Source organism: Mesoplodon densirostris, chromosome 7 (assembly GCF_025265405.1).
Source record: "Mesoplodon densirostris isolate mMesDen1 chromosome 7, mMesDen1 primary haplotype, whole genome shotgun sequence".
Taxonomy (NCBI): Eukaryota; Metazoa; Chordata; class Mammalia; order Artiodactyla; family Ziphiidae; genus Mesoplodon; species Mesoplodon densirostris.
The window spans coordinates 5,793,231-5,819,876 of NC_082667.1; the positions used below are offsets into that span (position 1 = coordinate 5,793,231).

Genomic DNA, 26,646 nt, shown 5'->3' on the forward strand with positions numbered 1-26,646 from the left:
ACTCTGCTTTTAAAAACTCCCCTTGTATGTGTTGAGCATGGTGTAATTATACCTATTTCTAAGGCAGTCAAAACCTCCCTCTCAGAAGTGAAACATGTTTCTAGTATTGCGTGTTCCCATTTGGTCTAACCTCGTATTTCTTCCATTAATACTCTCCAAAGATAGTTGCCAAATTACAACCTACAGTGGTACCACCTTCCGTACCTGCTTTGGTGCCTTCTTTTGATAACTAAATAAACCCCAAACTCTTGTGTCTAATTTTGACATATGCAAAGTGTCTTTGTCTTGCTGGTCTTAAATGTTTGGGCTTTAGAGCATGAAGCCAATACAGATTTCTGGTCCCTGGAACGCTGGCGTGACCGCAGCCCGCCCTCTTGGGAAGGAATGTCTTTGTGCTGGGTGGCGTGAAGGGCGTTGGGGGCAATGTACCACTTTAGCTGTATGTGCATGTGTTCTCTGCTGCAGGCTTGTCCATGCGATCGTGCCTGGAGCACTCTGGTTTCCAGGTGACAGACACGATTCACGGTATAGTATGAGTCCTCTGAAGTTGGAGCATTCTCTACAGCTTTCATTTCTTTCTTTTAGTTCTTGGTTTCAAGAAATGTTTTTTAAAAACAAAGTTGTAATGCTTATGTTAAGTAGCACCAGCTACAGTTTGTGCTTGCTTAAAGAGGTACAGTAGTTAAGATTTCAGAATGTTGTATATATCACTTTGGGTTTTTTGTTTTTTGGGGGATTTTTTTGGTCCAAAGCAGATCAGACCCTTTCTTCTGTTTCCTCAGTAGAAAATGACAAACATTTCGTAATTTTAGAAATGTATGGGCCTCAACTTGAAAATTCATGTGAAGTATTTAGCTGCTTCTTCCTTCATACCACTTTCAGCCTTAAGGAAATGCTATGCACATATTGATATGGTGGTTAGAGTTAGAAACTTCCTTCCCTGTCCTAATCATTTAGTGTCCTTCTCCCCCACCCTGTGCCTTTATGAAGCTCAGCAGTGCTGATCTGATGTGGAAGGACACAGGCTGGAGAAGCGAAGGCGCTCTTCCTGGAAATGCGTTGCTTACACGTCAGCCCTTGGGGTGCTCGTGCCGAAGGAACTCAGAAGCCTTTGGAGTCTTGGGGCCTCAGGTTACCCTGGATCAGACCTCAATCTTGAGAAGGTCCTGAAAGGCGCCTTCTTTACCTGGACTTCCACTCACCTGTCTTTCTCCTAGTTCATGTCTGCCTAGAGCCTTTTAGACATTCTAGTCTCCTCTTGATGTTCGTCAAGGCATCCGAGTTTGTGAAGCTCAGCAGGGTCACATTGTCTTAGATTGGTCCTTGGGCAGATCGGAGGTACTCTAGAAGAACGTTAGGAATCATTTGTCCAGTAAAACGTTAGGAATCATTTGTCTCTTTAAATTCTCGTAATCTATATGTGTTCACTAGGTAATCACATAAGCTATACTTTAAATCATTGCATTGTCATCTCACATTTCAACGTGTTCTATAAAATATTTTCAGAAAAGGCTGTAAGAAGCCATGAAAGCAGTAAATGCAGAATGTTTTCATAGAGATCAGGAAGCAGGAAGGTTAGGGTCCGTGATATTGAGAAGAAAACTTGAGAAGAACCACATGACTGCTGTGCATTCTAGGGAGTCAGGATTCTCACCCTCTCCTGCCCCAACTCTCCTGAGAGCTGGGACACAGCCCGATCGATCGTTTACAGGGATGGTGGCAGGTGTGGTCCCCTCGTTGAGAACCTCTTCTCTCGTAGAGAGTCGACATGGTCAGATAACCAGGGTGGATCTTAGAATCTTCAGAGCCACAGGCAATATAGTCAGGAAGCCCGTGTCACTCCAGGGCCAGACGAGCATCACAGCTACTGAACATTCAGGCTAGTGCAGCCCATCCTGTTACTCTCAGGATAAACACTGATAGTCTGGAGTCCCTCGGGACTCAACTCAGGAGGTTAATCTCAGGTTAGTGGAGAGATGGATGATTTTCCTAGACCAGATCTTAGATGCCCTAGAAGTTGAGTCTAGCTAACATTTGGATTGTTCTTTCTTAATCACTCATTTATAGATCCCAAAGCACTTTATCAAGGCTGCAACCAACTTACTCCTGTTTTAAAAGAGGCTTTATCTCCACACAGCCACACATACACAGACTAGGGAAAATGAAGATGCTGCTTTGTTTCATCTCACAAATGTGGTTTTATTAAAGTAGTTTAATCATAAAACTAGTTCCCTCAGCATTAGCAGACTCTTTTGTTAAGAACTGGCCAAGCGATGAGAGTTTATTTGGCTTAAACAAATTTAAAGAAATAAGCCTGTTATATTGTGGAATACCAGGTAACTTACTTTTTGCATAGTCTTCTTTAAAGTACAGAAACCTCTAAAAGCCTCTAAATGCGACTTTGCCAGAAAAGTAACATTTGAAACCTTGTACCAAATATATTTATTGTAAAAGTAACATATACTTTTAAACACTTTTTAAAGTATAGGCGTATGTAAAGTAAAAAGTCAGAATCCTCTATGCTCTCATCTTACTGCCCTAGCTCAGGGGTCTCCAACCCCTGGGCTGCAACCGGGCCACACAGCAGGAGGTGGGCCTTGCCGCACCCCCCCCCCCCCCCCCCCCCGTCGCTCCCTGTCACTCACATTACGCCTGAACCATCCCTCCCACCCCCGGTCCGTGGAAAAATCATCTTCCGTGAAACTGGTCCCTGGTACCAAAGAGGTTGGGGACCGCTGGCCCTAGCTAATAGAGTTCAGGCTTTTAGGAAGTTAGTTAGGTTTTAAGTTTACAAGTGCTTGGTCAATCACAGGTCTGTTGCCTCTTTTAAACTCTTCTATAACTTTAAAACAAAATATCAGCCACACCCCCTTTGTTATTGTTACCACTTTAGCCTATTTGCTACAGCACAGCTAATGAATACATGGGTTATAGTGAATACTTGTAGATTCTCTTGAAAACCAAGCCCAAAATAGGAAGAAAAGAATGAGGAAGATGGGAGGAAGCCAGCGGCAGTATATTTTTGTTACCATTGGCTGTCTTCTTTTTCTGTTTTTATGACATCTTTGTAGCATACGATTCACTTATTTATTTAAGTGTACCATTCAGTGGTTTTTAGTACATTCACAGAGTTGGGCGTTGTCTTAAGCATGTGGGATACATTCTGACTTCTTAGGTCTTGAAGTTTCAGCGTTTATTTTTAAAAACATTTTATTATGGAGAATTTCAGATGCACACAAAAGTAGACCAGAGGAGCATAATGAACCCCAGGTACCCAGTATCCATCTTTCTCTCTGACCAGCTTTCTTTAGTCTTTACCTTCATTCATTCTCCAGGGTTATTCCAGACATTGTACTATTTCTTCCATGACGGTTTCAGTCTGTACCTATATAAGCTGATTTAAAAAAAACATGACTACATTAGTGTTCACATTAAAATTTTTAATAATTATTTAATATTAAATAACCAGTTAGTGTCCAAATTTCTAATGTTAAAATTTTTTACCTTTATGTTATAACTTATTGAAAGCTAAGTTTTATTAATGTACAAGTTAGTTGGTGAAGAATTTGGAGTCATGTTAAATACTTGTACAATATGTTTTAATATCTGCATCAAATAAATTTGTGCCTCTGAAATAAAATCCCACAGATTCCAAGTTATACTTTACCTCCTTTCTTCCTGGACAGAACAGTCCTCTGACTCTTTTTTGGCTGCTCTCTCTTGTTGGCTTGTCTCTGCAGGAGGCTGCTTCTCTCACCTTTCCGTGAAGATTCAGTCCACTTGGCTTGCGGTTTCCTGGTCTTGCCCTTCTTACCTACAGGATCGAGGGAACCTGAACATTCTGTACTGAGGAAACAGAACAGAGGGCTGGGTATGGCAGAAGTCCATCTTGCCTTCCTGATGGTGCTCTGGTGGGATAAGTAGTGCATTCACTTGGGGGTGGAATGGGGTGGGCAGGGGCGGGGAAATGATTAATAGAATTTGTTTCTACCTAACAGCGCTAATATGTTAAAAAGGAATGGCCTCGGAAGCAAGCCAATTTGTAACTTGGATGAGGTGACTTGCTGGCTTTGAGAGCACCATTAGACAAGGGAAAGGGAACTTCTGCTGGCTGAATAACCCCTTAACTGTATCTCCCTAAGAAGATACAGTTCAAGTAATAACAGCATAGGAATAACCATAGTCATCTAGAATTTTGTACAGGTCAAATCCCGTTACAACAAATTTCAGTAGGATATCCAAATTCCTTGTTTGTCTTTTCCTACAAAGTATCAAAATAAGAAAATATATATACATATATATATGCAGTATATCAGATTATAGACCTTTTTTTGTTCTTAACTGTCTCTGGGGAGAAAAAGCACAAGGATTTAATATTTGGGGGACATTTCAGCCCCATCGGGCATTCTGACTGACACTGTTGCCAGTTCCCCCACTACTGGGATCACAGATGTAGGTCTGCCCATCGCCCTTGGTGGCTCCTTGAGCTTCTCAGTGCAGGAGTGTTTATTTAGTTGTGGCAGCCACAAAGTGTAGTGAGCCACCAGGATTTGCTGGGGAGACCAACAGTGAAGAAAAGATGGAGTCCCTATTCACTAGGAGCTTGTAGGCCACTGGGGGGAGGGAGCAGCTAAGGTGTAGGTCTACGCCGGCCGCGGTGCGTTCAGGAGGGTGTTCTGGAGTTAAGGAAGGAGTGGCGCTTTCATGGTACCTAGATACTCCTCCCTAGGGTTTTTATCCCACCCTACGTCAGGCCATCAGCAAAAGTCTAAAAGTATTTCTGTAGTATTTTCATTTTGTAGCTTTCATTGTAACGGGATTTAACCTGTAGCATCTTTTCATCAGAGAAATGCAGATTACACAAATGAAAATATCATATATCCCCCATTTGTACTTTCTGTACTTTGTACAACGTGTACTTAACTGTGTGTTAAAGGTATTATTGAGTATGTATAAGTGCAGATCTTTTGCAGATAACTTCATATGAATGTGGATATTTATTTTGTTTACTTTTACATCGAGTAAACTAGAACATGTACTGTTTATACAAAACATTAAACGTCTGTGGGATGTCATTTCCGTGTATGATGGATGGGAGCTGTCGCTTTAAACCGCTGAGGTGTTTTGAATGATGCTAGAGTAGCTGGTGGTGCTTAACGTGGCATTTTTTTTTCCTGTCCACACTTTCTACCCTTGGTACAGGTATTTTTGATAAAGCTGTGGAATGGAAAGGTATGTTTTTCATGGGATGTTCAAGAATCTTTTTACCTTAACATATTTAAAGAGCTTCCTTTATGGGCTTCTGTGTCTGATGTAAGCAGACTTAGTTTAATTTTAACAAATAACATTTTTGTAGGGGCAATATTTGAGTATAAAATTTTGACAGGACACGTATGAAGGTTTTTAAAGCACTTGGGGTGGGGGTTGCTTTTAAAAGATAAGATCTGCCATGAAGAAAGGATGTGGCCCGAGAGTTGCTTATGGTAGTTTGTGGTTGAGGTGTGTTATTGACTGAATCCTGGTTACCAATAATTTGCAATTTCATTGCGGAAAGTGATGAAAGTATCTCTCAATACGTCAACATACGTATTGTTTGGGCCGTTATTAGACCGGCACAGGCCTCTCTTGGGTGGAGGAAGACTCCACGCTGAGCCAGTGGTGCCCTGATGATCAGGCTCGGCCGCGCAGACCAGGTGCCGGGCTTCCTGCCCACACAGGGCACCCTCGTCCACCCTGTGCTGACCTCGGCGGCCGCGAGCCCATGTGCGGCCCCTGCCCTTGCAGGACGGCACCCTCCTGGGGCTGGCGTTGCCTCAAAAGACCCACCTGGCTAAACGAGATAAGCCAGCCCAGCGCTTATCTTGAGGAGGCCTGATAGGGAGAGCAGCCTCCACTGACTTTCCTCCAGCAATGAAATTGTGAAAAGGTACTCGGGATGGTGGTGAGACTCACAGCTGTGTGGTCTCGACAGCACATCCCTTTTCTAGTAAAGAAATGAAGTGCTTCCTCAGGTGTTGGTCCTAGTGGGACACTGGCGGTGCATTTAGACTGCGCTGAGAAACCCTCGCTAAAGATCTGTGATGTTTTGTAAACCCTGACTGTTCTGATGGCTGCAGAGTTAGTGTCTGCACAGTGTTCCCCATCTCACTGGAAGTGTTTGCTTTTTCTCATTCGTAGCGGTCCTGTAATAAGGAGGGATCCGAACAAGCTCAGAAAGACAATGAATTTCAAGTAAGTAATTCAGTCCGTTCTGCATTTGTGTGAGGTGTGAGCTGGTGGTGGGCAGCCTTGCCCCCCTGCTCTGGCAGCGCCCCTTCCTGCCCTGGAGTCCTGCTGTGTGTCCCAGAGGAGGGGCTCTGGGGGTACTGGGAGCTGCCACAGTGAGACCCAACGAACAGTCTGTGTTCCATTTCCTGCTGAGGGTGTAGGGAGTGGACTTGGTGCCTTTAGGGCGATCTGAACAGCATTTGGGGTGCTAGGAGATGGCGGCTTGGGGTGACCTGCGTGCGTGATACTCTGACGTGGAGGTAGTCTGTCACTGCCCAGGTGTCTCCCCGGGGCAGGCAGGAGTGTTTCTCACTCTGCATGGTACCCAGCTCCCGAAGGCTTCTTCCTAAAATACGGGATTTCACTCAGAAATGCGTATATTCAGAAGAGCTTGAGGTCAAGAGCACCTGCCCCCTCTTTGAGGCTCAGAGGTGGGGCGTCTGGAGTAGTGATCTCCACACTCCAGGGAGTGAAAAACTTTTGAGCACACTCCCCTGGTGTGTGGAGGTTTCTGTATAACGGGGGGAGTGTGTGGGTGTGCGTGTGTAGCATACACACCACGCACCCCGTAATATCGACACATGTAAATACACTGGTTTTACTAATTGCATACGAATTATTGAAGTGATCAAGAAATAGAAATGTAAAAGAGGTGAGTGAGATCATATAAAGGAATAAAAGCGCTGCTGTTTTTTCCTCGCGGTTCCGTGGAAGTTTTGCATGGGCCCTGCTCCGGAGACTGTGGTCTAGAGGATCTGGAATGTGTGCTCTCTGACTGAGAGACGCTGACTGAGAAGCTGTCAGTGGGAAGTGACTGACGTTCTGTCTTCAGCCTCCTGGGCCCCTTGTGTATAGCCTTTCGTCCTTCCTGGGAGTTGAAACTGTTGGGTCACTAGGACCTCCATGATGCTAAATCTGAAGTGTGTTTCCAGCTCTCGTTTTATCTGGACTTCTTAGCAGTGAAGGCGGCCAGGACACAGGGACACGAAGTAAAGGCCCCGCGTTTCCTGCACCCCTCCTTGCCTCCTTTGTGGGCTCATTCTGCGGTTGTCCTAAGTACTCAGAGTCCCCAGGCCTGAGGCCCTATTTCCACCCCCCGCCTTACCAGGCCACCTGATCCAAAGCTGGTCCTTGCATTTCTCCTAGCGGCCAAGGGTCTGCAGCTCCTCCAGCCCACAGCCCTGCTTGGAGCAAACACTAGCTGCTCCCCGGCTCCTGGGGTGTCTAACCAGGTCCAAGACTGAACCCATACTCTCCACACCCCTCCAAACAGCAAAATCTAAATCCGGCCTTTCTGGGCAGGCCAGGAAGCAGGGAGTCACTTTCTGTACCCTTGTCCCCTCACCCCCGTGTCCCATCCACAAGTCTGTTGGTGGTTTTCCTTTGAACCGTATCTTGGGTCTGTCTGCTTTCTCTCTGTCTGGGCTGTGCACCTGCCTGGTCCAAGCTGCCACCAGCTCCTCCCTGGGCTTCCACCTCTGCTCTTATTTCCTGCAGGCCATCCCCTTCGTCTTGGCCAGAGCTGGCTTCTGAACCGCTCATCCAATCGTGTCAGCCTCTTGCTTACAATCCTTCACTGGTGGCTCTCTGCCCTCGTCCCAGTTAGGTGGGCTTTATCCTGCCAGGCCCCGGCAGCCTGACCCCCGCCGAGCTTCCCGGTCTCATCTCACAACGCCCTCCCGCTTCCCTGCTCTCCAGCCGTGTGGCCCTAAGCTGTGTGGTTTCCTTCCTGCCGCGGGGCCTTTGCAGATGCTGCTGCTTCTGGCTGGAATGCTCTGCCCTTCAGTCCGCACCGCTCCCCGCAACTGCTGCTGACCATTGGGATCTCGGCTCCCAGGTTCCTTCCACAGGGAGCCCCTCCTGCTCTCATCTAGGGTTGCTCCTCCATTCGCGCTCCTACAGCACCGAGTGCCTCCTTTGCACTTTCCGTGGCTGTAAGTTTCCGTATTACGTGTTAACGTCTGCCTGTTCCTGTGAGATTCTAAACCCAGGGCGGATCCCGCTGCTTGTACGCACTCTTCGTCCCTTCCTCTCATTAGTCCAGCGTGCCCTCGCCGCCGGGGACCCGCGCGTCACTGCCCCACCACCTCCTCCTCCTGCACCGGCTGGATCTCTGCTCGGGGCCCCGCAGGCAACGGTAGTAGGTGCTGTGATTTTGTCTTTGATCCTCTGCGTCAGAAGGCGGGCAGTTGGCTCTCAGAATGGGGACGGTGGTTTGTGTTCTTCGAGCCTCTTTGAACGGCTGGTCTCCTCCAGCGGGAGGCCTGGCTCCGCCTCGGGAGGGGGCCCGCGAGCCTCTGGCGGGCTCACCCCCGTGGCCTGTGCAGTGTGTGCCTCACCTTCTTTGCTCTGTGGCCTCCCCTCCCCACCAGAGAAACGTTGTTACGTCTTCTCAGTCCTTGCTGGACACAGATGAAGGGAGAAGTCCGTCTAACCCTCCCCCAGCCCCCCACCCCGGGCCCTCCCCCTCCTCTGCCTGCTCTGCCCGGGTCTCCATCGGACCCTGTCCCCGTTGCTCCCGGAGCCATTCTTGGTTCTGTCACCGGCAACTTCTGTGTTGCCAAATCCAGGGCCCACTTTCCTCTGGCCCTGTTCGCTGTCTCCACAGCGTCTGACACAGGACACGCTGTCGCCCGTCCTGCCAGCAGGCGTCCTCGCCTCCCGCACTGCCGGCTGCCCCGGTTCCCCTCCTGCTGCCCCGGCGACATCGGGGGTGTTCGGTGGCCCTGTAAGATGTGTTTCTTGCTGTCGGCACGGTCGGTTGGAAACATTGCTGCAGGTGCTGGGCGTCCTCAGGCTCTGTGCTGCTTCCCCCTCTGCGGCCAGTTCGTTAGCTTTCATGCTGTCCGTACGCCGAGGACTTTGTATCTGGCCCAGACCCCGCGGCGGCCCCAGCAGCTTCTCTGGGCTGATTCGGTCCTCTTCCTCGGTTCCTCTGCTCCGCGCATCGGCCCCTCCCAGGCCTTGCTTTGCCCCCGTCAGGGTCACCGTGTCCGCCTGGGGGTGGCCACCCCGTCACGCTCCGTCAGGATACCCTCTGCTCCTCCTCTGCGCTGCCCCAGTCTGCCAGTGGCCCTGCTCGGTTCCAGCCGTTCCTGTCCCTGGAACGCAGGCTCTGTCCGGGCAGCAGCCACGTGTGTCTTGTTCTTATTGTTTCCCTGGGGCTTAGCACACGCCGGGTACAGAGTACATGTCCAAGTTATATTTGGGGGGTGAATATATGAATGAGTATTTCTGAAGCCATCGTGATTCGTTTCAAGTTGAGGTATTGAGCTGCTCTCCTGAGAAAGCAGGACCAGCCGTGGGTGGATGGTGGGGGCCGAGCCCGGGTGCTGCGGGCGGTGGACCGGGTCACGCCTGTGCGCCCGTCCTTCACTGAGCTCGCTTTCCTTGAGGGTTTGGAGGCCTGAGGATACCTGCTGTCCTTCGTAACCTACCCATCTTTCTTGCTTGCAACTTGGCATTTTCTTTCTTCCTCTCCAAATCCTTCCCTCCACACACCACGCCCCCTTCTCCCCACTGTGAATAAATATTGAACTGCAGTATCACAGAAGAACAAAGGTATTTCTTGTTCACAGTGTGCAGAGCAGTGCTGAAGAGAATTGGAAAGTTCTTTAAGTCTCTTTCCATCTTCTCTCCACCATCCTGGCACCGGGTGGACCCTGCTCTGGAGGATCCTGGACAGTGTGGCTTCGGCCCCAGTACCAGTGATGGTGCCACGTGTGAAGTCAGCTCCCAGCAGACTTTGCACTGCATGGGCACCACGTGCACTTCGTGAAGTCATACTGTGGACATTTCAGACGTAAAGGGCTATTTCGGATTGGCTGCACGTGAGTGTCTTACATATGCCAACCCCAGTGCCCTCCAGCTTAGTCACTCTACACAGAAAAAGGTTGAAAAACCAAATTTTAATCCCGGCAAAATCCTGGCTACATAGGACAGAGGAGATCCCTATCCTACTCTTTGGAAACAGTCGGGGAGTGGGTTGGAGTTTTGAGGTGGGAGACTGGACAGAGGGCAAGGGGCTGCCAAGAGCCACTGCCCGCAGACGGCCTGGTCTGGGCCAAGCCCAGAACCTCCTCGTCCACGATGCCAGCCTCCGATCACTTGGGCAGGCGGCAGCAGAGGGTTCACTTCCTGTGGGGTGTCTCTGAGGCCGGAGTTGGGGTAAATGGGGCCAGCACTGACCGTACCTCCTGCCTATGTTTGCTGTGAGGTCAGGTGAGTGAGTGAAAACATTTTGCCAGCTCAATAGAGCTGTTAGGAATTCGTTCTCATTCTCTAAGCGTTTAAGAAGTAAAACCCGTCTGGTCAAAGTCCTCCTAAAATCCATTAACTAGATAGATCAGTGCTGTGTCTGGATTGTCCTTGTCTTAGTCTGCTCGGGCTGCCAGAAAAAGCTCCCTGGATTTATTCTTCATAGTTCTGGAGGCTGGAGGTCCAAGGGCAGGGTGCCAACACGGCCAGGTTCTGGTGATGGCCCCTTCCTGGCTCGTAGATGCCGTCTCCTGCCTGTGCCCTCACGTGGCGGAGAGGGAGACAGAGACTGAGAGAGGGAGAGAGGGCAGGCTCCCTGGGGACTCCTCTTATAGGGATACTGACCCCGTCAGGGCTCCACCCTCGTGGCTTCACCTAAATCCATCACCTCCCAAAGGCCACATCTCCAAATAGCATCGCACTGGTGGTGAGGGCTTCAACCTCTGAATTTTGGGAGGACACAGTCCAGTTCATAGCAGTCATATGTACAGAACTGCAAATTAGTGAATAGAGAGATTGGGCCTCACAAGGTGATGATGGTTAGATCATAATTGTGAAGATTATACAAAGATGGTGGATGGATTACCAACAAACCCATTCTCCCCCAAATGTAAAAGTGACTGAATTACTTTTTACTTTAATGTGGCCCCATGTCCTTTGGAAGTAGCTTTTCTTTTTTCCTTTTTGTTTTCTTCTCGCCAAGTTTAGAATCATGTCCCTGCCTGATGAGTTTGTCCTGCTAAGTCTCTCCATCCATTTTAGTAAAATGAGTATATTTTAAAGAGCTCTGTTTTATTGAGCAATGTTTCTCTGAGATCCTGTCCCCACGGCCCCTTTCTGAACAAGGGGTGACCTAGAAGCACCTGAGAGTGTTTCCAGACCACACCTGGTGCCCCTCCCAACACATCGACGTAGAAGCTCCATCTGTAGAAGCTCCTTAAGATGCTTGGGTACAGGGCTCCTTCCCGCCCTTCACCCCAACCGATGGAAACTCTTAATCTGTAATTTCCTGCTTAAGGGAAGAGGACTAAGGAGTGGATTTGAATTGAGACCAAAAGGTGGATTTTGAAGGCAGAATGGCTCTAGATCCCACTTCGTTATTAGGAGTAACTGAAGGCGGAACATAGGAACGTCAAGGAGGTGTAGACAGAAAGACAAGCATCAAATGACAGAGGAGACTGGGGATGAGAGCAGAAAACAGAAACCTTGAGCGCCCTGTGCTAGGGTGCATTTTGGCACAGACCCCGCACCCCGTGGGGGACCCCGCAGGCCAGTTTCATGGGCAGAGGGCCCTTTGAACCATTTTCTTTCCCTGGGCACTCTTGACCGAAAAACAGATCGACCGTCACCAGAATGGATGGAATTGTTGTGACCTTTGATAAGATGCCAAGGGTGAGACTCATAGGAGTTTTAAAATAAATAGAAGCGATAAAATATTGATTCTGTTCTATTTTTGGAACCAGTGACCTAAATTCAACTTGAATTTTAAATCTCATCAATATAGTGTGATGTTTGCCAGCATGGCTCCTGAAGTTTACAGATCTGTTTCTTCGTATTTAAAGTGGGGACAGTGGTAATAAAAACAACAATTGGTAAAAATAATAATGATGATGATACGCAATCAGGGTTGCTGTGGGAGTGGGTGAAATGGCTCATGTGAAAGGACTGCTGATGCCTGGCACGTGGTCCACACTCAGTAACCGGTTGATGTGTTGCCATCTGTTTCAGGGCGCCGAGGCCATGGTTCTGGAGAGCGTTATGTTTGCCATCCTCGCAGAGAGGTCGCTGGGGCCAAAGCTCTTTGGCATCTTCCCCCAAGGCCGCCTGGAGCAGTTTATCCCGGTAAGATGTGCGGAAGGCTGGTCAGGTGCTGGGAGCCACAGCGAGAAGACGGAGTCTGTCTCGTCACCGTCACTGCGGGAGCCCGAGGTGCTGTGGTCCAAAATAGTAAATGTGGCCTATGTTAGCACAGAAGTAAAGAAAATCAAAATTTCTCTTGAGTTTACATCAAAACCTCTGTCTTTCCTGCAAAGATACGTTCATCCATTCAGAAACATGCAGGCAGACCTTGTTTAACTGAGCTTCGCAGATGCTGGGTTTTTACAAATAGAAGGTCTGTGGTGGCCCTGCATTGTCAGACAATGGTTAGCATTTCTGAACAATAAGATATTTTTTAATTAAGGTATGTACACTTTTTTTTTTTTTTTTTTTTTTTGCGGTACGCGGGCCTCTCACTGCTGCGGCCTCTCCCACTGCGGAGCACAGGCTCTGGACGCGGAGGCCCAGCGGCCATGGCTCACAGGCCCAGCCACTCCGCAGCATGTGGGATCCTCCCGGACCGGGGCACGAACCCGTGTCCCCTGCATCGGCAGGCGGACTCTCAACCACTGCGCCACCAGGGAAGCCCCTGTACATTGTTTTTTGAGACATAATGTTATTGCCACTTAATAGACTCCAGTATAGTGTAAACATTACTTTTGTACACGCTGGGAAACCAAAAAATTCACATGACTCGCTTTGTTGCGGTTGCTTTACTGTGCCGGTCTGGGACCGAACCCCCAGAATCTCCGAGGAGGCCTGTTTGTGAAACCTAACAACTTCCAGGCCTTGGTTATAGAACTCGCTGCAGGACGTGGCCCTGCCCACACTGTGCCACGTGTCTGGTCTTTGCCCTGCGGGTGCCACCACTGTTCTTTCCCTTGTCTCCCACTGCCCCCCCTCACTTTAGGGTCTCCCCTGCCCTCATGTGCCTGTCAAGTTCCTTCACATTTCAAGGCCTTGCTCAGATCCTCTGTTTGCAGGAGTCAGGACTGTTTTCCCTTCCCTGCTGTCCTGAGGCATTGCTAGTGTCGCCCTAGCATCGGCCAGTGTCCCTCATTTAGAGTTCTGTGTGCATAGCCCCCGCCCTGAGCCCCGTGCCCTGAGCCCCGAGCCCCGAAGAGGGCTTTGAGCCTTAAGAGTTCCCTATAAAGTTGAGTGTGGGGCACCTCTGGGCCTGGTGACCGGCTCGTTTGGGTGGAGATGCCGAGCCTTGCTGGCCTGTGTTCCCGCTCGTGGAAGGGCTCCCCTTCCTGAGCTGTGTGAGCTTCCTAAGGGCTAGGGGCTGCTGCCTTCATGTCTTGCCTCATGGGATGCCTCGGCCCCGAGAGGCTTCGGTGTGCGGGGCCGCCCGGTGCAGTCGTGCAGGCGGTGCAGGGCACAAGGACACCTGGCCAACAGGGTTCTCTGCTCGCCAGGCCTGCGTCCAGCGGGGGCTGCGGGGGGGGTGCCCTCTTCTCGTTCACATGTGGTGCCGTGTGTACCAGCTGCCAGCCTGGGGTGTGTTTGAAGGAATGGATGTACCTCCCTATATGGAAGAGTCCTTTCAGTCTCTTCCCTGGCGCCTGGCTGTAGTTTTTTTTTTTTTTTTTTTTTTTTTAAATATAAATTTATTTATTTATTTATGGCTGCGTTAGGTCTTCATTGCTGCGCACGGGCTTTCTCTAGTCACGGTGAGCAGGGGCTACTCTTGGTTGTGGTGCGTGGGCTTCTCATTGCGGTGGCTTCTCTTGTTGTGGAGCGTGGGCTCTAGGCGCATGGGCTTCAGTAGTTGTGGCACACGGGCTCAGCAGTTGTGGCTCGTGGGCTCAAGAGTGCAGGCTCAGTAGTTGTGGCGCGCAGGCTTAGTTGCTCCGCGGCATGTGGGATCTTCCCGGACCAGGACTCCAACCCGTGTCTCCTGCATTGGCAGGCGGATTCTTAACCACTGCACCACCAAGGAAATCCCTGTAGTTTATTTATAATTTTATTTATAGTTTTCCCATTAAAGACAGTAACATCTGTCTAGCATGAGAATCAAATGAGATAGCAAAGTATTAGAAAGAATTTTAGAAATACAAAACACTTCGTATGGTTATAAGTGCCAACGTGGATCCATCTTAAAAAACATAACGTTGATAAAACCAAATTGCAGAAGACTACAAATGGTATCATACCATTCATATAAAGCCCAATAAAAAGCAAGATACAAATTGTTTAATAAATATACATGTGATAAAATTTCCCTTTTTAGAAAAGGTAGAGGACCGGGGAACACAACTTAGAATAATGGAAATGTCTCAAGGGGAAACACAGCTCCTTGAGATCAGGGCATGTAGGTGGTTATGTCTGTGGAATAGTTACTGTTCTCCTGTTCTTTTTGTGGGGTTTTTTGTTATTTATTTATTTATTAAAAAAAATTTTGTGTGTGTGTGGTATGCGGGCCTCTCACTGTTGTGGCCTCTCCCGTTGGCGGAGCACAGGCTCAGCAGCCATGGCTCACGGGCCTAGCTACTCCGCAGCATGTGGGATCCTCCTGGACTGGGGCACGAACCCGTGTCCCCTGCATCGGCAGGCGGACTTTCCACCACTGCGCCACCAGGGAAGCCCCTAAACTTTTTTTTTTTTTTTAATCTTTCTTAAATTCGTTACAATATTGCTTCTGTTTTATGTTTTGGTTTTTTGGCCCCCTATCTCCCCCACCAGGATCGAACCCACACCCCCTGCATTGGAAGGTGAAGTTTTAACCATTGGACCACCAGGGAAGTCCCTGTTCTCCTTTTAAAGTTCTGTACTCGTGTACACGTTTACTACATAACATAGTAAAGATTTTTTTTTAAATTATTTTAAAATGCTAGGTTGAACCATATGAAACTGCCAGCGTTCAACTGTTCCTGCCCGCCACAAACCGCGATTCCATTTGGCTCAGCCTGATAGCGTATGTTATTTCCAGGTTTACCCTTGACCGCTGAATGGGGTGAGATGAAGTCCATCTCACCTGTTCCCGTGGCTGTCCTCCAGCGGACACATGAGAGCAGTGACCTCTGAGAATGGTAGTCAGTCTCATATTTCTTTGTGCTGGGAAAAGAGCTTGGATTCCAAGATTTGTTCACCTTTGAGCACGTTAGCTTTAAATTATCCCTGTTGCCAGACCAGTTACGGGCATTTTTTAACAGAGCCGAATGAAAGCTGGCCAGCTGCCTCGAGGAGTCCTTGGTGTCCTGCCGCTAGACACCGAGTTCCCTGTCCTTGTCGCGACTTGATAACTTGGGAGAATCTGAGGTTGAGGGGAGGATTGAGCCTGATGCTTTCGGGGAGCTCTCAGCTCCAATCACAAGGCACCTGCCATCTTTTGAGGCTTCCCTGGCTGGGTGCTGGCCCGGGGCCTTGGCCTGCAGCGTCTGTTTCAGTTCAGAGCACCCTGTCGGGGACTTGATGTCCTGGTTCCCATTTTATGGAGCCCGGAAAACGAGGCACAGAGGTATAAAAGTACACCCTTGGCCACGTAGCATTGAAATGAGTGTTAAACCCAGAATTTGAGCTGGGATTTCTCTAACTTGGGGACACTCATTCTTAACTCCTGTGCTGTATGGCTTCGGATTCTCAGAAAAATCTCTTTGGGTTTCGGTAGGGAAGTGGTTGGTTTGGAAAAGATAAGAGGTGCTCCCGTGGGTAGCCGTGAAAGTGCAGCCAGGACGAGTGTGGCCTCAGGCTGCACTAACAGAAGATGGAGGAAGCCCCCCGCCACACCTGTCCCTGGTCGGCTTTGCCCTGAGAGCCTGCTCTGGGCCAGGCTGGGTGCCGGGCTGCCCCAAGGGCAGGAGTGGGAAACCCTCGCCCCGAGCGCCTGGTGCCCCTTCTGGGAAGCTGCTCTGAGCACCACACCGCCTGCCTTGTGTCTTGGAGGAGGGCCAAGCCGATGGGGGAGCTGGACGTGGGCCACGGCATAAATGGCTGACGACCCGGCGCTTTGAGCCTGGGGAGGAGCCCCCGCAGTGTGGGGTAGAGTGACGGGAGGGCAAGACCATAGGTGCGTGAGAAGGACTTTGCCACAGCGAAATGGACCTTTGTGGCTGGCCTGCCCCTCCCTGAGAAGTGCTGTCTGCAGGTCACAGTGCCCATTCTGAAGGAATTTTGTGCCCTGGATGAGACTTAGATGCCCTACAAAGATGCTTCTAGCTCTAGGGTTGTGTGATCTCACGCTTCAAGGTTACCTGGATGAATGCCATTTTCTAACTCCCCTTTTTAATTCCAGAGCCGGCGATTAGACACTGAAGAATTAAGTTTGCCAGATATTTCTGCAGAAATAGCTGAGAAAATGGCCAGATTTCATGGTATGAAAATGCCATTCAATAAGGAACCAAAATGGCTTTTTGGAACAATGGAAAAGTAAGTGATCAGCCGCTGGGCTCTCACCTAGCTTCCCGCCTGTGGCTCCCAGAGGCTCTGGAGCAGCTCTTGCTTGCCGTGTGGGTCGAAGGCCTTTCCCGGTCCGCCAGCGCACAGGCTGTCCGCTGGTGATGATTGTCTCATGAATAAATTGTTCTTGCATGTAAAAATCAGTTCCTGAACCAGGAAAGACTGTTTGCAGAAATGCTCCTGGACAGGCTGGATGGGCAGAAAATCCACATCCTAGAGTGTGCTGAACCCCAGGCCCTTTTCCCTCCTCTCCGTCTGGGGTCAGGGGCCCTGCGGGTTTTGCATGGTTACATTGAACTAGAGCCCCAAAAGCAAGCTAGGGGAACTGAGCACTGATCCTTTGTTCCCCTCTTTTGCAAGATACCTGAATCAAGTGCTGAGAATTAAATTTACCGGGGAATCCAAAGTTAAGCAGCTCCACAAATTCCTCAGTTACAACCTGCCTTTGGAACTAGAAAACCTGAGGTGAGTGCTTCCATTTCCTAACTTAGTAAGTACATTGGTCCAGAAATGTAAATGTTCTTAGTCACCACACCTGCTTTCAGTGAATGTTAGGAAGCATCACCTGAGGCTTGGTGTTTTACGTTGGTTTTGTGGGATGAGTTTAAGCAGATTAATTCTGTCATCTGGAGTTACAGTTTTATATGAGTGGCTTCACGAAGGAAGTAAAATTCCAGAATTCTCGTCCTGGTCAGTGACTAGGGCGGTAGGTTTTTTCTGAAACATAAACAAAAGACAAGAACCATGGGGGCAGGCCAGCGAGTGTCAGCCGATGAGGGGAACAGATCAGCCCAAGCTAGCGGGGGATGGAGTAAGAAGCTTGACACTAGTTTCTGAGTAGAGGCTACGCTGGTGTCTCCAGGGCGCGGGGGGCACGCAGGCGTCTAGCCTTCATCTGTCGCCTGAATGTCAGCATTTCCACCTTTTACTACTCACATATTTGAGTGTCTGCTCAGCCAGCATCAGGATTGGTTCTGAGGAGATGTGACCAAGACAGTCTGCAAGGAGCTTCTCCTTTACTAGGAGAGAGAGAAAACAAGTAAATTTAAAAAGTCAGGTTGTGATGAGAGCTATGAAGGAAACCAGAGGTCAAAACAGACGGACACAGAGGGCTCTGCCTGGGGTCTGAGGTCAGAGGGCTCTGAGGAGGGCCCCCCGGAGGGGGGAGAGCGTGTGCAGAGGTCCTGCCACGGGAGGGAGCTGAAAAGGTGAGAAGTAACAGCAAAACCTTCGTTTTCCAGATCGTTACTTGAATCCACTCCATCTCCAGTCGTGTTTTGTCACAATGACTGTCAGGAAGGTAAGAATTGCTGCCTGTTATGCTGAAGATGGGGCTCGTGTGTCTACTGAGAAGATTCCTCCAGTGTGTGTGAGAAATGCCAGGTGCCCATGAAGAGAGGGTTAGGTACATGGAATTATGGCACAGCCATGCACGAAGTGTCGTGTGACTATTAAAAAGAGTGAAGTCGGGCTTCCCTGGTGGCGCAGTGGTTGAGAGTCCACCTGCCGATACAGGGGACACGGGTTCGTGCCCCGGTCCGGGAAGATCCCACATGCCGCGGAGCGGCTGGGCCCGTGAGCCATGGCTGCTGAGCCTGCGCATCCGGAGCCTGTGCTCCGCAACGGGAGAGGCCACAACAGTGAGAGGCCTGCGTAGCGCAACAAACCAACAGAAAAATCTCTGGGATACATCAAGAGGAGAAAAAGCAAGTTTTAGAAAAACGTGTAGGGTATCATCCCATTTCTGTAAGAAAAAATGTGAGGATATCCACTAAACCGAGAGCAGGGATAAACGAAGTCACATATTTGTTCAGTGTTTAACTCCTTTCGGCAAACGTGTCCGTTGGCTTTGTCAATCTGAAAGGCATTAAAGAGTAAGACGGCCTCCTCGACCAGTCTGGGGGCCCGTGCCTTCTGCACCCTGCAGCCCACCACACTGGCCAGAGCCCCCTTCTCTCTCAGCATTGGCTCACATGCTTCTAATGACTTCGGGTTTCTCTGCTTTAAAAAATTGCACTCCCATGTACCCCTTACTGTAAGCAGACTCTACCCAGTGTTATTTCAAACATAACAGTTTCGTCAGAGGCCCCATCCGGCCGGGCACCTCCCTGTGATACTGCCGGGGCGCCTGCCTTTGCCTTACTGTCCTCTTCCTGCCCAGCGCAGCTGGCTGAGGTCCACCCTCGGGCCCTTTCCAGGCTCTACGGCTTGTTTTTAATTTTGAGAACAGTTCCTGGTGAAGACTTGTCATCAGTGAGATGTTAGTTTGAGCCAGAATACCTGTTACTAATTAGCTGATGGTTGCTGGGCAAGTCAGGTCAAGTAGGGTGTCGCCAAGTCAGCTGCAGCCTCGTGTGTGTAGCGGGTGATGGTGAACGGCCCAGACGTCACCGACGGGCTGAGGGAGGCCCCTACCGGCCACGGCAACACGGGGAGAGCGTGGAGGGGGCAGGAGCTGGACACTGGGTCTGGCCCCGGTTCTCCTATTAATGGCTCCCGGAAACGGACGATGTGTGCTGAAAAGCCTTGAACCTGGCTCAGCAGAGCCCACCCACCAGCGCCACCGTGAGAGATGCAGCACGTTGGGTAGAGCGTGGGGCTCTCCGAGCATGTGCCTGGGGGGCCAGTCTGGCAGCCAAGCCCCTTCTGCCCAGAATTCAGCCTTAAGGGAAATACGGTCGTGGGAGCGCTGTCTGTGCTCTCCTCGTTGGGGGCAAAGCAGTGGGGCCTGTGTGGACACCAGGACCCAGCTTCCCAGCTGGGGGCCAGAGCCCCACCCGCCTCGGGGCTGCTGGGGGTGCCAGAGCTCCGGGGTGCCGAGCAGACCTTTCCCTTCCTGCCCCCGTGTGGAAATGGGGCGGGGGGGAGCCCAGGGCCACTCTGTTCTTGGGCTGCTGGCAACAGGGCTCTCGGGCCAGGCCTCCCAGGTCAGTGCTACTCCTGGCACCCTGTCCCCCCGTCCCGTGACTCAGGGCCATGTCCGCTCACCGCGTGGTCAGGATGCCCTGACAGGATCAGACCACCCTGGGCCCTGCGGTTGGAGACCTGTGCCTTCGATGACAGAACCTGCCCAGAGCAAAGGTCGTGTCATCCAAACCTTTTTGCAGGTAATATCTTATTGCTGGAAGGCAGGGAGAATTCTGAAAACCAGAAACTGATGCTCATCGACTTTGAATACAGCAGTTACAACTACAGGTAAAGTCAAATGTTTTTATTTCAGTATTCTGTTAGTATTTTAATATGTGGGCAAAACGAAGGAGAAAGTAGGTCACGGTACCATCCTGAGTTGGAAGTTTCCTCCCTGGAGGCCAGCACTTTCTGTCCCAGTGGCCGCGATGGCCGCGTGGGGCAGCGCAGCCTGTTCTCAGCTGCGTCAGTGGGAGCAGGGGCCAGGTCCTCAGAATCCAGAACTTGGCCTTTCGTTGGCTTCACCAAAGCACCGACCGCAGGACGGCACTCCTGAGCGGTTGCTCCAGACGGCGGGCCAGGGTGCTTTGGTCTGTCCCGTCACTGAAGCAGTCATGCTTTGGGGACCCCGGGGTCCGGCGGTGGGGGGGCTGCTGCCTCATTTTCTGTGCCTCTCGCTCTTTTTCAGGGGATTCGACATTGGGAATCATTTCTGTGAATGGATGTACGATTATAATTACGAAAAGTACCCTTTTTTCAGAGCAAACATCCTGAAGTATCCCACCAGGAAGCAACAGGTAGGAGACTCGTGCTTGTATTCAGTACACTTGCTGAGAAGTAAATCACATACCTCAGTTTTACCCAGTCAGAGATGATTACCGCTTCACTTTTAAAGATGCCCTTTTAAAACCATGGCGTTGGTTAAGCAGGTCCTTTTGCTTTAAAATGTTATTTTGTGTCAAGATACAGACTCAGTATTTGAGTCCAGCCTTTTAAAATCCCTGTGCCAGAGGTAACCTGCATCCAGTCAGAGAGGAGCACAGCCTCCTTCATAATTCCTTCTAGTGTTTTCCCAAAGCCCAGCCTCCGTTGTGCTCTCTGGCCTTCTTTTGGGGATCAGTGACTTTCCTCTGTTTGTTTCACTCTATGCAGGCAGAAGTAGTCTTGTGGGCACCGTGGTTCAGTAGCTGTTGCAGTGTTCACAGTCCCCTTTCCTGTCCTGGGTTATGGGAGTCCAGTGACTGGAGAATCAGTCCTGTGGGAATCTCTCCCCAGGAAGCCCTCTATTCCATTCTTCAGCCTCTGCCGAAGGCTTGGGTTGAGGATAAGTACGTAGTGATGCAGAAGCTAGCAGGCTGGGGAGAGGGGCACTGCGCCCACCTCTGCCAGCCTTGCAGGGCAGCAGCTCCGCCCGTGCTGGGCGGCCCTGCTGCCCGACATCCCTTCTCCCGGGATCCCCGCCTGGTCAGAACGTTTCCCAGGGGCCGGGGGTGAGGACAGGGATGCAGTCAGTCTCTGCAGTAGCTCACTCAGGAGATGTTTCTCGAGCACCTGCCTGAGTTGGGCATGGGGAGAGTCTCCAGCAGGTGGCCACGCTCAAGGGCAGCTGTTCAAATACAGACTTGCCGTGTGGCCAGACGTAGGCTGCTCTCTTCTGGCCTTATTTTCAGGCAGACCTGATGACCTTGAGTGTGTCCAGAGCAGAGTGACCGGGACGGTTTTGGATCTCAAGTTCAAGCTATGTGGGTAGGAAGGGTGGGAGAACGTGGGGTTGTTGACCCCAGGGAGGAGAACACACAGCAGGCTTCAGGTTCCTGCCATGCTGAAAAGAAATTAGACTTTTATAAACACTGGGCAGGCAGCTCCAGAGATGAGAACTCTCAAACCAGTAAGGGGAGCTTTTCAGTAAGAAGACAGATTTCATTTTAGTGGAAGGCAGAGCTGTGTAACCCCCAACACTGCACAGCAATGGAAATGTAAAGAAGCTCCATTCCTGTTTTCTGAGAGGTTTTAAAATCACATACAGGTGTTGGTCTCTATCAGATACCCTGTCTGTATCTACTGAGGTAATCTCATGCTTTTCTGTCTTTAATCCATTGAAGTGTTTTAAAATGTTAAACGATACTGAAATTCCTGAAATAAACCATTTGAATGAGTTAACGTTCTTTTGTAATGCTCTGTTGGATCCAGTTAGGCAATTTCTTATTTTAGGAGTTTTACATCTATGCATATATGTGAAACAGGACTTTAATGTTCATTTAAAAAATTATTCATACCTGCTTTTGGAATAAAAATTATCCTAGTCTTACAAAATGAGTTGAGTGTCCCTTTTTATTTTCTGGAACAAATTTATCTAAGATGGTGTTGTTTGAAAGTTTGGTAGACTTTGCCCATAAAACCATCTGGGCCTAGAACTTTTGGGGGAGGGAGGGTCATTAAATACCACTTTCTTAGGGTTTCCATCTCTTCAAATTTTCTTTCTTCGTTTGCCACCTTCAACGTTTAGGGTCTCCAAGAAATTAAACCATCTAGGGTGGTGGTTCAAGCATGGGTTTTAAAAACTAATGGGCCTGAATTTGAATCCCAGATCTGCCACTGCTGGTTGTAACGTACTATTTCTGTGCCTCAGTTTTCTCATCTGCAAAAATTATTTTGTTGTTGTGGGGAGTGTGCCTGTTACACAGAATTTAATAGGTATCAGCAGTCATCTTTTCGTGCCAGGTTTAGTTCAGAATCTACGGCCCCCTCCCTAGGACAGTGCTTGTTCTTGAGTGATGCTTTCTGGTGGAGGAGGGGGCGTCGTGTAAGAAAGCCGATTTTAGAGCAGGAAGATGGAAGAGGCAACACGGAAAGGGTGGGGAGTGCCTTCCAGCCGGGTAACCAGGTAGCAAGGGTTCTTCCAGGGGAGAAAGACTGACGGCTGTTTTCTTCTTCACAAAAGCAAACAAGCCGAGGTTGGCTGTGTCCTGTTGCCTTTTGATGGGGTATGAAATAGTGCAGAAGAAGGGCTCTCATAAGTCCTCATTCATGTATAGACTCAATGGGCAACCTGGTAGAACCTTAGGGTCAACTGTGTCTTCTCCAAACCAGAATCAGACGCTGCCAGTTTATGGACATAAGTGTGGAACTCATCACGGCATCTTAGGGGTGGAAGGCCCCTGCACAGTGCCCGGTCCGGCGCCTGCCCTGAGGCAGCACCTGGTGACGAACGTCAGGGTGCCCTGGCGCCTCGTGCCAGCGCCGCGTGGAGCACCAGCCAGGCTGGGGAGGTGTGGAGTAGGCTGACCCTGCTTTGCGGCCAGTGGAAGACAGGAGTGTGAGTTAGAAAAAACAACTCTACCTAAAGTACTTCCTGCAGAAGCAGAAAGTAGTGGTCTTGCCGACGGTACGGCATCGAGTCCATTAGCTCTCTGACTGTAACCCGGTGATCCCAGCCGGGTGGGTGAGCTCCCTGGACCGCGCCCCTGGGCAGAGCAGGGTGGCGGGCTTCACTGAGGTCCGGAAGAGTCACGCTCGACGTGTGCGCTTCGTGACAGCATTGACATCTTCTGTTTTTAACCATCATTGATCCTAATGTCATTGCTTTTTTTTTAAGCTCCATTTCATTTCCAATTACTTGGCTGCATTCCAAAATGAATTTGAAAACCTCAGTAATGAAGAAAAGTCCGTTATAGAAGAAGAAATGTTGCTTGAAGTCAATAGGTAATTTTCTTTTCCTTTGTCGGTTTGTAACGATAGCTCCCCTCTTCATAGCGCATACTTGGGATGCCTCCTTGCAAACAGGAGTATTTTCGGAGCTCCCTCACGACCATACGTCTCGAGGTCTTGCACGTTGTCAGAAACAGAACATTTGGTTCTTGTCCACGCAGCTGAGTGTGTTCGGATCCCCCAGATTTCAGCACATGGCCAGTGAGGAGAGCAGGGTCTGGGCACTGGGTCAGGGCGCGTGGGTGGCGTTCCGAACCGTCATCCGCGCCGCGGACTCTGCTGCACAGCCGCTGCCGCCAGGGCCTGCTCACTCTTCTCCCTCGTGCTCCTGGAGAGCTGGGTGCCACCGAGTCACATGGTTCTCCTAGAAAAGAGTTAAAAATCTGTTGTCTCAACAGCTGTCAAAGCAGGGCTGAGAAAGCTCCAGATTCCGCAAAGGTCTAGATCACTGTGTACTCACACTCATCCCTTTGGTCAGGAGGCCTGAGTTATTCCTAATCTTTGGGGTCTTCCATGAGATTATTTGTTAACAGTGACGGTTTGAGTGACTGTGGCCCTCCTCCCTCAGCATAGAGCACCTCCTTGGTGTCCTCGGAACTGTCCACAGTCCTCTCATTGAGCTGAGGCCACCCTGGCGGCCCCTCGGCTCCGCCTGCAGAAGAGAGCTTCCCTCCCTGGTTCTTGATCGGATGGAAATAGGAAAGCGGAGGTGGAGGAGACCCAGACAGAAAGGGTAGCACCAGGGGATCTAGTGGGTCAAGGATGAAGAGAAGCAGAGGCAGGTCTGGTGAGGGCACTGAAGCTCTCGTTCCTGAATTAGAGCTTTACCTTCATTGTTTTGAGAAGAACTTGGATTCGCAGTGAAGAGGAGCACGGCATAGCCTAGAGGTGGGGACCTGGCCGCACCCTCCTCCTGATTCACTTCCGGGGGAGAGGGGCATGGGGAATGGCAGCAGGTTGTCTGGAGGCCCGCGTGTTCCTCCACCTGTTGCTGGTGGGGTAGGGGCCGCCGAGGCTGTGCACTCACACGCGTGGCAGAGGGTTTCTCTCCCTGTGTGACCCACGCTTCACCAGCAGTGGCCACCGAGGCCTCCCGGTGGGTCCTGCGAGTGTCGTTCCGTGTGCCAGGGACAGGGAGTCGGGGTGTTCACACCCGCAAGGTCACTGGCCAGCGGTGGGGAGAGGACGGCTGTGGGCTCCCGCTGCTCTGTTGCTGTGGAATATCGTCCCACTGGGTCGGCCAAGGCAGACAGTTTGCACCCAGAAGAGTTAGAACGTCCATCTGGCAGGAAATGACGTCATCGGTCCTCCAACTGGTCCCACACATCTCATGTGCATTTCCTGCTTTTGTAATTACAGGTTTGCCCTTGCGTCCCATTTCTTCTGGGGACTTTGGTCCATCGTACAGGCCAAGATTTCATCCATTGAATTTGGGTACATGGTATGTTTTGGGGGTGGTTTTTCTCTTCTGCTCCCAGGAAAGAAATGCTTCCCTGTGCGTGAATCCTCGGCAGTAAATGCCTGTTCCTTCCAGGGCGTTACCTGTTCCCCTCCGAGTACCTGAACCAGGTGACCAGCACCAGGACAGCGGGCTCCCCCCGGGGAAGCTGAGGGAGAAAGGAAGGCTGCATAATTGAAGCCACTTTTGCTGTTGCTGTGTCTGCCTGTGGAAGTTGCCCTCACTCCCAGGGCCAGCAGGTCCCGCCTCCCCTACTTCAGAGAAGTGCTCTGTGGTCCTGTGGTTCTGATGGGGGTTGTAGAAATCCAGACCCTTGAGGTCCAGCCCCGACCTCAGTCCCTTCTGACACAAGGGACACTGAGTGAAGGACTGGGGGTGGGGGTACCTACCATGCCTTGTTTTATTCACCTGTTATCACCCCATCCTCTGGCCTACAGCACCCGACTTAAGAGTTGGAAGCTGGTGCTGATTGAGTTAGACCCCCTTTTGTACAGCAAGTTTGTACCAAACCAGGTTGTCTTTTTTTTCCTAACCTAAGCGCTGTCCTTGGCATTTTACTTTGCTCCGTAGTGAGTGGTGGGGGGCGTCCTGGGGCAGGGGTGCACACAGGTGTAGCGAGCACCTTGCTTTGGGACAGGTGGTGGGAAAGGACTGGTGCATTTTCTTCTCCTCGGGCCTCAGTGAGGATGGTTTCTGCTTCTAGGCAGAACGTTTGGTAATGCACAGAGGCTCTTAGGCAAAAGAAGGGGAAATTTGGATTTTTAAAGCAGATTTGGAGTCATGGTTAGATGTTACTGTAAGACAAAGTGGACTTCAGAGAAGGAAAACCACCGAAGGTAGAGAAGGGCGTTGCATCCTAGTGAAGGCATCACTTCATCTGCAGGACACAGAGAGACCCTCAGTGTGTGTGCCCCTGAATTCTTCCAAAGACACAGAGCAGGGACTTCCCTGGCAGTCCAGTGGTTAAGACTGCACGCTTCCACTGCAGCGGGCACGTGGTCCGTCCCTGGTCAGAGAACTAAGATCCCATATGCCGCACAGCACAGCCAAAACAAAACAGACCGAAACAAAAGACATAGAGCAAAAAGTGACAAAGCTGAAAGGAAAGGGGGGCATATTCACCAAGTAGATTGCACACCTCTAGGTAGCGGGTGGACCCAGGAAAGCGTGCCACGGACAGGGCGGGCACCGGAACGTCATCACCCCAGCCAGCTCAGCCTGACAAACACGTGTGGAGCCCAAACAGCTGCAGGACAGACATCCTTTTCAGAGAATGTGGAGTCTTCGTCAGGATAGGCCACAGGCTGGGCTGTGAAACAGGCCTCAAATTTACTGCAGAGTAAGTTCTCTGACCACAGTGCAATTTAATTGGAAATCAGTAACCAGCAACCACAAAAATATCTGGAGAATTCTCAATTATTTGGAAATTAAACTGTATACTTCTAAATAAACCCTGGATCAAATGAGAAATTACAAGGACAATTAGAAAATATTTGGAATTATAATAAAAACACAACATACCAGAATTTGTGGGATGCAGCCTAAAGCAGCATTTGGAAACTTATGGCTTTGCAGCTTAAATGTTGTCTTGGATATGAAGAAAGTTCTCAAGCCAGTGATATAAGCTGCTACCTCGAGAAGCTAGAAAGAGGAAAACCAATTAAGCCCAAAGTAGATAGAAGTAGAATGAAGGTAAGAGCAGAAATCATTGAAATATAAAATGGACAAAAAAATAGAGAAAATTAATGATACCACAAAAGTATTTATAAATCTCTGGCTGTACTAAGCAAGAAAGAAAAGAGAAGATAAACATTACCAAAACCGGGTACAAA

General features: G+C 50.1%; 1 protein-coding gene across 2 annotated transcripts in view; it reads left to right on the plus strand.

The window, feature by feature from the left end:
- The window catches only part of CHKA (choline kinase alpha), a 61,489-nt gene that overhangs the window by 29,627 nt on the left and 5,216 nt on the right, over positions 1-26,646 (plus strand). Inside the window, exons 3-11 of one of the 2 annotated variants that reach the window (XM_060105449.1) lie at positions 6,178-6,231; positions 12,253-12,366; positions 16,577-16,710; positions 17,101-17,205; positions 17,982-18,040; positions 19,848-19,935; positions 20,336-20,444; positions 23,243-23,349; positions 24,715-24,796. In XM_060105449.1, coding sequence (XP_059961432.1) covers positions 6,178-6,231; positions 12,253-12,366; positions 16,577-16,710; positions 17,101-17,205; positions 17,982-18,040; positions 19,848-19,935; positions 20,336-20,444; positions 23,243-23,349; positions 24,715-24,796 — 852 coding nt within the window. The remainder of the gene's footprint in view (positions 1-6,177; positions 6,232-12,252; positions 12,367-16,576; positions 16,711-17,100; positions 17,206-17,981; positions 18,041-19,847; positions 19,936-20,335; positions 20,445-23,242; positions 23,350-24,714; positions 24,797-26,646) is intronic. The other variant, XM_060105450.1, reaches the window with a different exon arrangement.